Below are 13,876 nucleotides of genomic sequence, written 5' to 3'. Positions count from 1 at the left end.
TTTTTTTTTTTAAGATTTTATTTATTTATATGACAGAGAGATCACAAGCAGGCAGGGAGGCAGGCAAAGTTAGAGGCGGAAGCAAGCTCCCTGCCAAGCAGAGAGCCTGTTGCAGGATTTGATCCCAGGACCCCGAGATCATGACCTGATTCGAAGGCAAAGGCCTAACCCACTGAGCCACCCAGGCGCCCCTGTTTATCTCTAGTTTTATCTGCCAACCTGCGGATTCTTCAGGTGCTCCCTGGGAAGCTTGGTCCTGTTCTGTAGGAGCCTCCCGGGACTGGCTCCCACTGTCCCCACCCTGGATTAAATCAGACCCCACCGACTCCCCTCCAGGACTCCGAGGGAGGTGTGGCTCATCCAGGGGCTCCCAGCCTGTCACCACGGGCACCTGCATCCCACCCGCCTTCCCGGGACTCCCCCAGCCAGCCTCGGGGGTCCTCGGGCCGCACCAGCAGGGGAGTGGAGGCACCGCTTTGCAGTAATGTCTCACGACGGTGCCCGTTTCGACTTTTCTTTTAAACCCTCCATGAAATAATTTCTTGTGGCCGCAAGTGGAAAATCAGCTAATATACATTGAAAAAGAGTGGGGAGGGCAGGTGTGCAGCCGCCTCCTTGTTCTGGGTCTGTCTGGAAGCTTGGTCAGAATGGACTCTTCTGGGAGACGCCTGGGCCCCCTTTCTTCAAGCAGACCTGTGCTGGGGCCCGTGTGTCCTGAACAGGAACTCCATAACGAGGAGTGCATGGACGGGTTTGTGGGGAGGATGTGGTGGGCGCAGCAGGGAGAGCATCGAGCATCCTTTGGCACAAGTATGGTCCAGAGCACTTGCCCTCCTGCTCACCCAGCCCTCGGAGCAGCTCTGCACCAGGTGGGGAGCCCCTCACGGGATTTCACAGCTAACTGGCTTTCCCCCCGACCCCACCCGCAGTTTCTTTGGCTGTGTCTGTCTGCGGTTTCTACCTGTCCTTCTCGGGCCCCGCTCCCCACATATGAGTCCCATTTCCAGCAAGTGAAACTCGTCTTTCAGGTCGGAAGGATTTTCACATTCTCTCATCTCAGTGATGTAGATTCACAGTATGGTTTCTTTCTGCGCTGCCCCGAGGTGGGCTTTGCTTGCCTTCCGGTGGTCCCCTGTCTCTGGCCTGGGGGGCCGGTCTCTACGTCCAGCTCGGTGCCACCTTCCCTCCAAGAGTATTCTGCGGAGAAAGGCAGTATTCTGTGGGGGAGAAGGAAAGAACTCGTCCAGGAGCCACGGCTCCTGTGGGTCATGCTGAGCCAGGCTCAGGACAGCGGAGGCCCTGGAGGCGAGGGCGTGGACTGTCTTTGAGCCCTGATCCTTGTTCCATGCACCTTACAAGGATCATATTTGTACTTCGCACAAATCAGTCAGGATGGTTCCGGTCGTCACCCCGCATGACAAGTACAAAAACTGAGCGTTGGTGGAGTTCAGCATTGAACACAGGCTGTCCCCATCCCCACGAAGGGGGGGTGTGGGCTGGCAAGGCTGGGTGTGCCCCCTGCACGGTGGGCGCTCAGCCTGGCCTGCTGCGTGCAGAGCGTGGGGGAAGGACGGCCATGGACGATCCCCCACCCCCGGGGCCCTCCAGGTCCCTCCGACGAGTGAAGGCAACGCACCTGGGCCAGAGGCCACCTTCCCAGCCATCTCTGGATAGAGTAGGCAAGGAGCAGCCAGGTTACGTGACCCCTGTTACCATTGCGTGAAGTTTGCCTGCCCTCAAGGTGCTCTTTTGCCGTTTCCCTTGAAGGGCGTGGGGAATTCGCTGCTTTGAAATTGGCTCCTGCCCGTGGGCTGGTGAGGGTGTGCCCATGGCCAGTCACGTTGCAATCTTCAGAATCCTCCTTTGTGCCCCTTCCAGAAAGAAACAGGCCTTAGAGCCATGATTCGTGTGCTCCATGCACAGACATTCTCGGGCGGCTGGCCGAGTCTGTGTACCACGGCTTCACCTGCGCACGGTACCCAGGGGTGACTTAGAGGCAGAGGTGGCTGTGTGTGTGTTTTATTTGGGGTTGTTGTTTGTTAGGGATCCAGGGAGGATTTCAGGGGAGAGTGTGAGCAGGGAGCAATCTCCCCCCGACCCCGCTATGTGGGGCCACAAGAGGCACCTGGGAGCTCCTCTCCCAGGTGTGGGAGCCACAGCAGGAACTGTGCCAAGAATGGGACCAGCCGCTGTCAGGACAGATGGATTTATTTCTTCTTTCCCAGACCCTGAAACTGGCTGTGTGGACCGTGCAAATCCTGTCTGTCCTCCTCTTTCACTGTGATAAGCAGGTTGGCCAGGGGCTAGAACAAATGTCCCAAACCCTGTTGTGCCCCAGGGTGCAGACAGCAGGCCAGGAAACACGGGCTGGCTCTGTGCGCTGACAAGACTGATGAGATGGACGTAAGGTGCCCAGAGAATCCAGGGAGGAAGCCCTACTCTGCTCTCCTGGGCTGGGATGCGTTTTATAGGAACAGCCTCTGGAAGAAAGAGGATTCCCATTTCCTATAAAATTACTGTTCAACCCATGTTCACTTGCTCAAGGGACGTTCTCTTGTTTTCCTCCCCCGCCTACAGGAAGAAGCTCATTGCCAAGTTGACCCCATCCCGCGGCATGGTTGCCTGAGAAGAGCTTCGGCAGGCGCCGGGGGTACCTGGAGGAAGAGCGATGAAACCTTAGCCGTCCCCCCGGGCAGATAGTTCGAGATGGCAGCTCAGCGGATCCGAGCTGCCAACTCCAGCGGTCTCCCTCGGTGCAAGTCCGAGGGGACCCTGATTGACCTGAGCGAAGGGTTTTCAGAAGCGAGCTTTAATGATGTCAAAGGTGAGCTCACAGGGTACCCTGGGTGGCTCAGTGGGTTAAGCCTCTGCCTTTGGCTCAGGTCATGATCTCGGTCCTCGGATTGAGCCCCCGCATCGGCCTCCCTGCTCAGCGGGGAGACTGCTTCCTCCTCTCTCTGCCTAACTCTCTGCCTACTTGTGATCTCTGCCTGTCAAATAAATAAAAATCTTTAAAAAAAAAAAAAATGTGAGCTCGTGGGGACAAAACTGTGGCTGGGGGAAGCAGATTGGGGTTTGCAGGTGCTCAGAGACCCAAGGACTTCTCTGCCTTAAAGGCTGCCAAGTTCCCAGTTAAACTTTAGCTCTCTAAACTTCACCGACCATAAATCCAGCCTTAGAACAATAATCACTTATCTTGGGTTTTTTTTTTTTTTTTTTGGTGTGTTGGGAGGTTTTGAATATTGCCCTTAGTAATACAACTTCTTCATGCAGAATGTGTTTGTGTTTTCTCTTGTTGAGAGTTTTGGTGACATTAAGGTAGGGAGCTGGGTGCTCAGGATACTTGGGGGAAGGACAGAGTATGGCCAGCCAAGGAAATATTCAGAGCTGCTACAGAAGAAAAGGTGGTCTGGGACTGGGGTCAGCAAGCTCCCCCTATGAGAGTCACCCACAGCATACTGTAGTCCTTGCAGGCCCCAAGGGTGCCACCACAGCTATTCCTCTGCTGTTGCAGCTCGAAAGCAGTCAGAGTAGACCGTAAGCAGTGGACACGGCTGTGTTGCAATAAAACTTTATTGACAAAAACAGCAAAGGGGCCGTTGTTGGCCAATCCTTGCTGTAGAGGTGGCCCCAGGGGTGAATCACCCTGAGCCTCTGGTTTTCTCTAACAGCCATGTACAGCTGGGTCGGTGAGGTGGGTGATGGGTACTCGTGGGTCGTTTTCTTCCGGGAAGTCCCCTCTGACCTTAGTATGTGCTTCCATCCAGCAGCTTCCCTACGGCGTTCACCACAGCATGTTCGTTACCCGCTGGGCCATCCAGAGTACGAGCTGAACAGTGGGAGCTGCTCTTGGCCTTCATAGCTTTAGCCCCTAGTGCTTAATGAATAGTCCTTGAACCAAACTTCTCTCTCCCTGCTAACACTGTGGCCCTCTTCCCTGTTGTCCTAAAAACCATATGCTCCCCGTTGTGTCTTCCTAATCGCTTTTCCCTTCACTGTATCCTCAACTTCTTCCTCTTCCAGTCTGTGCTTTATGCTTGGAGCCCTGGGCATTGCATTTAATGTTCTTCACACGAACAGACTAGTAAAGGAGGTCAGGAGATTTTTATTAATAAGAGCGGCACTGTTATCAGGAATTGCCATAAATAATGGGACCCTTCGTTTTTCACAGGCTGGTAAAGGGCATCGTCTTCTTACTTGATAGCCCAGCTAATCATGCTTAAAGGTAGAAACGGAGAGCATCATTTTGTGGGATTTGGGCTGGGGTCTTGAAATAGGAGAGCTGAATTTTTTAAACAATGACGATGACTTGAGAGGTGTTAGGGACCTAACAGAACACCATGGATATGGGGAAAAGACAAACGAGACAGCCCGGGATGCCAGCTTGGCTGGTCAGCCGAGGGCATGATGCCCACAGAGCCGCTGGACCCACTTCCCAAGGCAGCTCTGCCCGATGGACAACAGGCTTCAAGGTGGGGATTTGTTCCAGCCAAACTGCCCGCTGTGAAGCCTTCCACCCCCTCATTAGCGTTCCACCTGCACCAGAACTGAGGCAACGGGGTAAAAACTGTAGGACTCAGTGCTTTGTGACACACAGGGATTTTTTTTGTATTAAAATCAGGATAGCTGTAAATCTGGACAGTGCTCCTCAGAATTCATTAAGATGGGATTTGATAAGGATTCTTCTGCATTTGATTGGGTGGAAGCCCACCTGGTGTCCCCGGGTTCCCGGTGACAGGTGACTGATGGAGGGACCCGTCTGGAAGAAGCTCACACCAGAGTCCTCCTCCACGGAGCGGCCCAGCAGGGAGGAGCAGCATTTCCCACTGGGTGAGCCGGATCCTTGAGTGAAATGTGTTACTCCTTCTTTGCTAAGGAGAGTGCTTGGAATTTTAAGTGAGCCCATTTTTATTCTTCAGTCTGGTGAAACTAAAGTGATAATTTGCACTGATACATTTTCTTAGGCTAATATACAAAGCCTGCTTAATAGCTTTTGGGTTTTAATTTTAAAAATATCACTCTAAGGGAATTGTTGCGGGGAACATAATAGGGATATAACTTCTGAGGGAGTCTAACAAGATTTTAATAGCTGGCAAGCTCTCGGATTTTCATTGGGTTTTCATTTTTATGTGACATTTTCATTAGATGTGTCAAAGAAACAAAAAGTGGTTTATATTACTGGAGACGGTGCCTGGAAAACAAACGGAGAAAGATCCTTTTGTCCCCTGACCCCAGCCTGACCCATCCCCTGTCCCGCCACCTCTGCCTCAAAGGCATTCTCTTTTTCTTAGCTGTTTTATTCACTCCCCTCCCTTCACTGTAAGCGATTTGTTTGGGGCACACCCAGGGAGAACACCTTGGCCCCGTAAGATGGATAAAGGCTCTCTGTCACGTGCCTGCAAGATGAACATTCATCCCAAGAATATTGGTTGAACACCTGCTATGTGACAGGCTGTCTTCCAGGATTATCACTGTGAGCAAAACAGACCCTAAGGGAGCTTCCATCTTAATGGGGCAACATAGTCCTCCCCACAGAAAAAAGTGTATGTATATGATGTATCATTTAATGGAAGTGCCATGGAGAAAATAAAATTAGGAGGGGGTAGATAGGTCCACTTGAACATAATAACCCTTTGTGGGTCCTTACCTGGGGCTAAGCATCTTTATGCTAAGGACGCTATCCGAAAGCCTTAATTTCAGCAGAGTCCACTGAGGGAAGAATCTTAGTTCCTGAGGCCACACGGCTTCTCAAGGTCAGGATTACAGCCGAGGCACAGTGAGCCCAGGGCCAGATTCCCTGCCAGCACTGCACACGGAGGGTGGGAGGTGACAGCCTTCGCCGCCCAGGTTATAGCCCTCTAGATACCCCTCTAACCTGGTTCATGGAAATAGGAACTTCCTGCTTTATTTTCCAAGACTTGGCTAAGGAAATTCAATTCAGTTTTCATTATTTGTTTTCAGAGGAAAAGGAAACCGGCCGAAGGTGTTCTAGAGGGCCCGTTGGATAGACCAGAGCATGTGTTGACTTAATCGTGTGTTAGAGACGATGCGGGGGTAGTTCCACTAAACACACGGGCCTGTCTTCCAGTTGTTAGTTGCAGGACCCCAGAATATTAACAACCTCTGTGACACAAGGCACACTTGGGGTGGGGACTTAGTCCTCTCCGATGGAACTTTCCGCAGCCTCTGGACATAGTCTGTCGTGTATGAGAGGGAGAGAAGACGCTTCGGTATTTGATTAACCCTTAGTGTTCAAAGACACACACCCCTGGTTGAGATGACTGACTTCGGCCACTCCGACTGCTGTTGACCTCCGTAACCTGCGTCGTTGAATGGTGCGAACCAGAAATTAGCTCGAGTCACTGTTCTAAGTGTCGGGGTTTTTCAGACTTCAGCTTTGGCTCAGAAATAATGTGACTGCCACGAGACATAAAACTGTTGTTTTTCCAGGTATGTGGGAGAGGCGGTTTCCACATTGTCATTCTGAATGATCATTTAAAGGAGGCTGAAAGAGGCTGGCCTCAAAAGGCTTAGTTTGGTGGAGATGGGTTCAGCGTGTCAAGGAACCTTCTTCCACTCCGCTCACATGTTCTGTGTTGAAGGCAGAGAGTGTCACCCGCTCACAAACACTGAGAGCTGCTTTGGAAGCTCTTCGTTGCCCATCCCTGGCCACAGACAGTGGGTCACTCTGCTCAGTGCCCTGCATGCCTGTGGGCCTCGCCCTCACCACCTGTCTCTTTGTGTTTTACGCAGTGCCTTCTCCCAGTGCCTTGCTAGTAGACAATCCCACACCTTTTGGAAACGCAAAGGAAGTCATTGCAATCAAGGACTACTGCCCCACCAACTTCACCACGCTGAAGTTCTCCAAGGGGGACCACCTCTATGTCCTGGACACGTCCGGCGGGGAGTGGTGGTATGCTCACAACACCACGGAGATGGGCTACATCCCCTCCTCCTACGTGCAGCCCCTAAACTACCGGAACTCCACTCTGAGCGACAGCGGGGTGATCGACAATCTTCCAGACAGCCCAGACGAGGTGGCCAAGGAGCTAGACCTGCTCGGGGGGTGGACGGATGACAAGGGGTCCAGCAAAACCTATAGTAATAACCCTTTCTGGAACGGGGTCCAGACAAACCCGTTTCTGAACGGGAATGTGCCGGCGACGCCCGGTGTGGACGGGCTGACCCCCAGAAGCACCGTGGATCTGCTGCTTTTTGATCCAGGCGTGTCCTCGTTCACGGAGTCCAGCTCCGCCACCACCAACAGCACCGGGAACATCTTCGACGAGCTGCCAGCCGCGAACCGCGTCCAGGCAGAGGCGCCCGGCAAGCGGGACAACCCGTTCTTCAGGAGCAAGCGCTCCTACAGCCTCTCGGAGCTGTCGGTCCTGCAGGCCAAGTCGGATGCCCCCGACTCAGCAGGGTTCTTCACGGGCCTGAAGTCCCCGGCCCCAGAGCAGTTCCAGAGCCGGGAGGACTTCCGAGCCGCCTGGCTGAGCCACCGGAAGCTAGCCCGCTCCTGCCACGATCTGGACTTGCTGGGCCAGAGCCCCGGCTGGGGTCAGACCCAGGCGCTGGAGACGAGCATCGCCTGCAAGCTGGACAGCTCTGGGGGCGCCGTGCAGCTGCCCGACACCAACATCAGCATCCACGTGCCAGAAGGCCACGTGGCCCCTGGCGAGACGCAGCAGATCGCCATGAAAGCGCTGCTGGACCCTCCACTGGAGCTCAACAGTGACCGGTGCAGCAGCGTCAGCCCGGTGCTGGAGGTGAAGCTGAGCACCCTGGAGGTGAGAACCCACATCATCCTGGAGATGAAAGTGTCAGCCGAGGTGAAAAATGACATTTTCAGCAAAAGCACGGTGGGACTCCAGTGCCTACGGAGCGACTTGAAGGAAGGGCCCTATGTCCCCATCCCCCTCACCTACAGCTACGGGGACACGGTCCAGGTCCAGCTGGACAACCTGGAGCCCTGCATGTACCTGGCCATCGTTGCCCACGGCCCAAACATTCTCTACCCTTCCACGGTGTGGGACTTCATCAATAAAAAGATCACCGTGGGGCTCTATGGCCCCAAACACATTCACCCATCCTTCAAGACCGTGGTGACCCTTTTCGGGCATGACTGTGCCCCAAAGACGCTGATGGTCAGTGAGGTCACCCGCCAGGCCCCCTGCCCTGCCCCCGTGGCCCTGCAGCTCTGGGGTAAACACCAGTTCGTCCTGTCCAGGCCCCAGGACCTGCACGTCTGCATGTTTTCCAACATGACCAATTACGAGGTCAAGGGCAGTGAGCAGGCCAGAGTGGTCAGGGGATTCCAGATGAAGCTGGGCAAGGTGAGCCGCCTCATCTTCCCCGTCACCTGCCAGAACGCCAGCGAGCTGTCCGACTTCACCCTGCGGGTCCAGGTGAAAGGCGACCAGGAGGCCATCCTGACCCAGTTTTGCGTCCAGACCCCCCAGCCACCCCCTAAAAGTGCCATCAAGCCGTCCGGGCAGAGGCGGTTCCTCAAGAAGAACGAGGTCGGGAAAATCATCCTGTCCCCGTTTGCCGCCACCACCAAATACCCAACGTTTCAGGACCGCCCGGTGTCCAGCCTCAAGTTCGGCAAACTGCTCAAGACCGTGGTGCGGCAGAGCAAGAACCACTACCTGCTGGAGTACAAAAAGGGCGACGCCATCGCCCTGCTCAGCGAGGAGAAGATCCGGCTGAAGGGGCAGCTGTGGACCAAGGAGTGGTACATCGGCTATCACCAGGGCAAGGTCGGCCTGGTGCACGCCAAGAACGTGCTGGTGGTGGGCAGGGCCAGGCCGAGCCTTTTCTCGGGGCCCGAGCTGAGCACGTCGGTGCTGCTGGAGCAGATCCTGCGGCCCTGTAAGTTCCTCACCTACATCTACGCCTCCGTCAGGACCCTGCTCATGGAGAACATCAGCAGCTGGCGCTCCTTCGCCGACGCCCTGGGCTACGGGAACCTGCCGCTCACCTTCTTCTGCCGCGCGGAGCTGGACAGCGAGCCCGAGCGCGTGGCGTCGGTTCTGGAGAAGCTGAAGGAGGACTGTAACAACACAGAGAACAAAGACCGCAAATCCTTCCAGAAGGAGCTCATGATGGTAAGTTGCTCAGTGGGGAGCCTGGGGCCTGACTGTCCGCTCTCAGCGCCTCTCCCTGCACACTGGGGCGTGGGTTTGGTGAATCACCCGGCCAGCATCCGGGCGCGTCTTCACTTTCCGGAACGCACAGGGCTTAAGTGTGCACGTGCACCTGGAGGGCATTTGGGGAGCCCCAGACAGCTCAAGAGCCACCACGGAGAGCACCGTTCAGGTGGCTTTCTGCTGGATTCACGAACTCCTTGAGGTCTCTGATGGACCCCTCAGGGCTTGGTGCAAGTGGGGGACACAGGGAGACTCTCACTCCAGTTTGCCTCTGTTTTGATGTCTTGGGGAGAAGATCCGTGTTTCATCAGATTCCTACCAGGATCTAGGACTCTGACGCTTTCAGAACTGCCGCCCCAAAGTTTAGCTTTACTTTGATAAGTGTTTCCCTATCCTCGAGGTTTCCACGTTTCTTTCTCTGTCTCCTTTTTGTGTGTGTGAGTAGGGATTGAGGATGGCCTCTGTTTCTCTGGCACTGCTGGGAATTGCAATCCTGAGACTAGGAGAGGGCGAGGTTGGTGTCATACCACAGGACACGCCCAGGCCTCTAGCCAACGGGGAAAGCATTTGCTCAAGTCCCCCACAGCCTGGGCTCTGCCACCCTCTCCCAGCTGTGTGCTTCTCGTGTCCTGTCATAGAACACTGACCTGCAGAAGCTTGACGGTACCCTCTTGGCATCCCGCCTTGCATCTGGTGGACGTTTCCATGGCAGAAGCATCCTCTGTCTCTTTCCCCATCTTTCCAACCTGTCCCTGGGGCTTCTTCCTGTGGAAACCCTGGTGATGCGGTCATTGGCGTTCCTTCCTTGCTCCCCCAGGCTCCACACCCTCTTTTTGCCTCCTGACTTTTTACGAGGTGAGTCTCAGCACCTCAGAATTTCTGTCACCTGTATTCTCTCAACTGCCATGCGGCGAGAGCAGCTGTGGGAACGGATGAGCCGGGTGTGCGTGTGTCTGAGCATGCCCCTGTTGCTGTCGGAATGCCACTGAGGTCCGTCCATGGCACATGCAGCTCTTGGCTGTCCTGGGAGCCAGGAGCCAGAAGGGATACCGTCTCCTGCAGGCGGGGGAGAGGCAGGGCTGCATCCCCACCCACTCCCTGCGGGAGGCCCCTCCCCTAGCAGGCCCCCAAGCTATGGCAAGCCCAGCAAGGCTGGTGTCCCCTTGGATGGACCCGGCTCAGTGGATAGGGGTGCACATCCCTCTCCAGGCCCTCGAACTGCGGTTCGCTGTAGATTATAAAATCGGGTGCTTTCATGAACGTAAACAACACTGATGGCTCCTTCATTACAGCCTAAGATGCCCTCACCTCCAGTGGCCGGAGCTGGGGAAGGGGACAGTGGGAGCAGCCCTTCCCCCCTGGGGAGGAGTGATGACAAGGGAGGCCCTTTGCTTACCACGTTCCCTCACCTCCTTCCAGGTCTTTCCAGACTTAAGTGGTGGCTCTTTCTCTTCCATGTGGGGGCCTTCTCTGACAGCACATGTTTGGGGGCCATCCCTGGGTTCCTGTCCTGGGGCATGGGGGTCTCTCCGGGGCCTAGTCGGGTCTGCTGGGAGGTTGGCAGTGTTTTCCCTCGTTCATCTCCTGGACTAAATCCGTCACCGTCCTGAGATCGGGTAGATTAGAATGTTGGCTGAACGTCTAGAAATCACAGGCCGATTTGTCCCTGTGTGTTTCAGGGGTCGCTGGAAGCCAGTTTCCATTTCTTGCCACACTCGAGTCTCTGAACAGTGGCTTCCCGCAGCCTCAGGGGGTCCACCAGCCCTGCAGCTGTCACGGCCCCTCGTGTGGTGGCACGGTTTTCTGTTCAGGTGGGACTCCCTGGTCTGGAAAGAGTGAACCCATGGGAAGGGGTGAAGGTTTGGGATCGTAGGTTTGCAGGGAGATGGGAAGGGAGAACAACATCATTCTGTCCTCCCGCCATCTGAGGGGGGGTCGGGCTTGGGCCCACGCTGCTCCCTTGGCCTGGAACTCTTCCCCGCAGACCCTGGACAGAGGCTCTTCACATCCCCCGGTGCCAGCCCACAGGTCGTGCCCTCAGACCTTTTCCGTGCTCTGCTTCATCGGTCCAGACCACTGTCTGCACTGTGCTTTCCCCAGTCCCAGGTGGCCTTGTTGCCTCGAGTTCGTGTTCTTGCTCTTGACCTCATCAGATATAAACACCGCTCAGGTTCTCGGGCCCCGACCTGAGCCGCATCCTGTGGTCAGACCGTGCTTCTGCTCTGGTTCTCCGGGCGCCTTCCCTCCTGCCATCGTTGCATGGCCTTGAGGGGCGTCTTGCACAAGCCCGTGGACTCCCAGTGTGCCCCTGCCTGCCCTTTCCCACCCAGCCTGTGCAACCACCGCCAGGGGATGCTGCCCCCGCCCCGTCCCCTTGCCTTGTGGTAGAAGCTGTGCCAGAGAACGGCCACCCCACCGACCGTGCCCCCAGGCCGGACTGAATGCGGCGGGGAGGGAAGGGGCGATGCGGGGCTGCTGCAGGGAGTGGGCAAGATTGGCACTGAACGAGGCAAGTAGCCAGGGTGGACGGAGCCCCTGGGGACCTCTGCCGGTAGGACTTGTGGTGGCGGGTTGGGGAGAGGTCAGGAAGGGGTCCTCAAGGATCACTGAGTAGAAGGTAAGTGGTGGAAGCTTCTGACACAGAGCAAGGAGGCGCCGCCACAGACAGCGGTGCAGGTGTTTCCCAGCTGCCTCCTGTGTGCGCAGGGGCGACACCGGCTGCTGGGCTTTCTAAGGGCAGGGGTCCTTGACGTGAGCGAGGCGTGGAGTGATGAGCACGAGGGCGGGACACGCTTGCCGGGAGCCCCCTGTGTGGACCAGGGAAAGGTGAGCAGGCCCGAGGGTGGGGGCTTGTACTGGTGCAAAAGCCACTCGCCGAGGCGGGGGGCCGCCAGGTTGAAGGCACAGCATGAGCAGGATCAGGGTCCTGGAGAGCAGAGATGGGGGCAGACCAGAGACCACACAGTGATCCTGGAGGGATGGTATGTGGGGTGTGGGGCCACCCGCACCGGATCGCACTCGAGCTTTGCTCTGTAGGCACAGAGAGGGGTACCGTGTTTGGGGGTAGAGAAGGGGAGCCAAGCTGGATCCAGGCGTGTCCCTGCGCCTTGCCACACCCCACACCCCCTGAGCCCCTCAGAAGCCGCTACCCATCCTGCCAGGAACCCCGCTCCAAATGTCATTCCTGCAGAGTATCAGGAGGGCGCCTGGGGCGGAGGACCCCGTTTTCTAGATACTCGTTTCTAGATCTACGTGTGTTCAGGAGACGAATTGGCAGCTCCTTTTTATCAGTGGTGAGAGGTGCGCCCAGATCCGAGGACTGCCTGGCGGGGCCGCCCTTCCAGGTTGGTGTGGAGATTGCCTGGGCCGCTCAGCCTCCAGTCCGCTGCTCACCTTCGCAGCCATCAGAGGGGCCCCTCCTGCAATCAGGCCTTCCGTTTCTGGCTGCAGTGCGCGCTTTCCCTGCTTCCAGGCCGGTTGGCCCCGGGGCCCATGGCCACTCTTCCATGGCGTCATCGGTGTTTTCTTGCCGCGGGCCCGGCGGTGTGGCCCTTAAGAGCTTCAGGGGCCTGTGTTTGCACAGCTGTCTGGGCTCATCCCGGGTTTTGTTTGGTCTTGAATGGAAAATGGTTTTGTCGCTGGGGAGTACACAGCTGGAGTGACAGGAAGTGGGTGGCAGGTGCTGTTACTATGGCGTGGACTGTCCCGAGACCCCTCCTCCCATTTGCCAACCTTGGGCTCCCTGTTGGGACTTTTGTTTTCTTCGCGAAAGGGAGAAAGCAGAGCCTGTTCTTTGCTCTTGGCACAGTGAAGTTCTTGACCGCGTCTCCTGCTGCGTCTGGTGCCAAACACGTGCTTGTGTGTGTTTGTGCCGGGAACTGTGACGGCACCGAAGGAAGGGCTGGGTGGGGAGGGAGCACTCAGGGGCGTGGGCGGGCCTGCCGAGGGGGCGGTGGCGGGCGCTCAGGGCTGGGGCTGGAGTCGCTGGGCTTCTGAGTCCGGGGGCGGACTCTTTGGAGAAGGGTCTCTGAGAAAGAGAAGGTTCCTCTAAGACATACATCAAGGGAAGGGTAGCTGTTTCCAGGAGCGGAATAAAGCCCAAGCTGATGGAAATGAGGGGTGAACTGGAAGATTCCGGAGGTGGGGTAGGGCTGGAGAGGACAGTCTGGAGTGATTCTCCGAGAGTCCGGCAAAAAACCCCTGATCCCCCCAGAAAGAGGGCCGTTAGCTAACCACTGCGCCTCTAGGGGGTTCCTGGGGTTCTTCTCATGTTTGCATTTCTTGGGAACAGAAGCATGGGTGGGGTGACCATACAGCAAAACCGAAAGGATACCTCATTGTCTTTTCATAAGAGTAATTCCTAAAACGGGGCCTAGCAGACTGGCTCCTGGCCACCTGCTTTCGTAAGTGAGGTCACACCGGACTGAGCCGTGCCTGCTGCTTCTCACACCGTCTGTGCTGCTTCAGCCCCGGCCGATGCAGGGGCTTGTGACAAAGACGGCAGGGCCCGCAGAGCCGAAACCTCTGCCCTGTCTAGCGCTGGGTCGAACAGGTTTGGTCACCTGCCTCAAATTCCCGTTCGCTCCGATCAGATTGCTGCCAGGGTCAGCCTCGTTTCGAATGGGATTTTCTGGGATTACCTGTGGGCATTGGTGTGTGTGTGTGAATCGAAGAGGAAGCTACAGGGGAAGGAGCCCGAGCCTCCTGCTGGAAGCTTTCCACTG

The 13,876-nt window shown here is 56.3% G+C and overlaps 1 protein-coding gene across 2 annotated transcripts in view; it reads left to right on the top strand.

Moving 5' to 3' along the window:
• Nucleotides 1-13,876, top strand: part of SH3BP4 (SH3 domain binding protein 4) — an 83,024-nt gene that overhangs the window by 63,638 nt on the left and 5,510 nt on the right. The window contains exons 3-4 of one of the 2 annotated variants that reach the window (XM_082689787.1): nucleotides 2,578-2,824; nucleotides 6,754-9,110. In XM_082689787.1, coding sequence (XP_082545913.1) covers nucleotides 2,707-2,824; nucleotides 6,754-9,110 — 2,475 coding nt within the window. In that variant the 5' untranslated portion in view covers nucleotides 2,578-2,706. The remainder of the gene's footprint in view (nucleotides 1-2,577; nucleotides 2,825-6,753; nucleotides 9,111-13,876) is intronic. The other variant, XM_082689786.1, reaches the window with a different exon arrangement.

The sequence above is a fragment of the Mustela nivalis genome (genome assembly GCF_964662115.1).
Source record: "Mustela nivalis genome assembly, chromosome: 11".
Classification (NCBI taxonomy): domain Eukaryota; kingdom Metazoa; phylum Chordata; class Mammalia; order Carnivora; family Mustelidae; genus Mustela; species Mustela nivalis.
The sequence above is the reverse complement of the archived record's forward strand: the minus strand, read 5'-3'. Positions and strand labels throughout refer to the sequence as shown.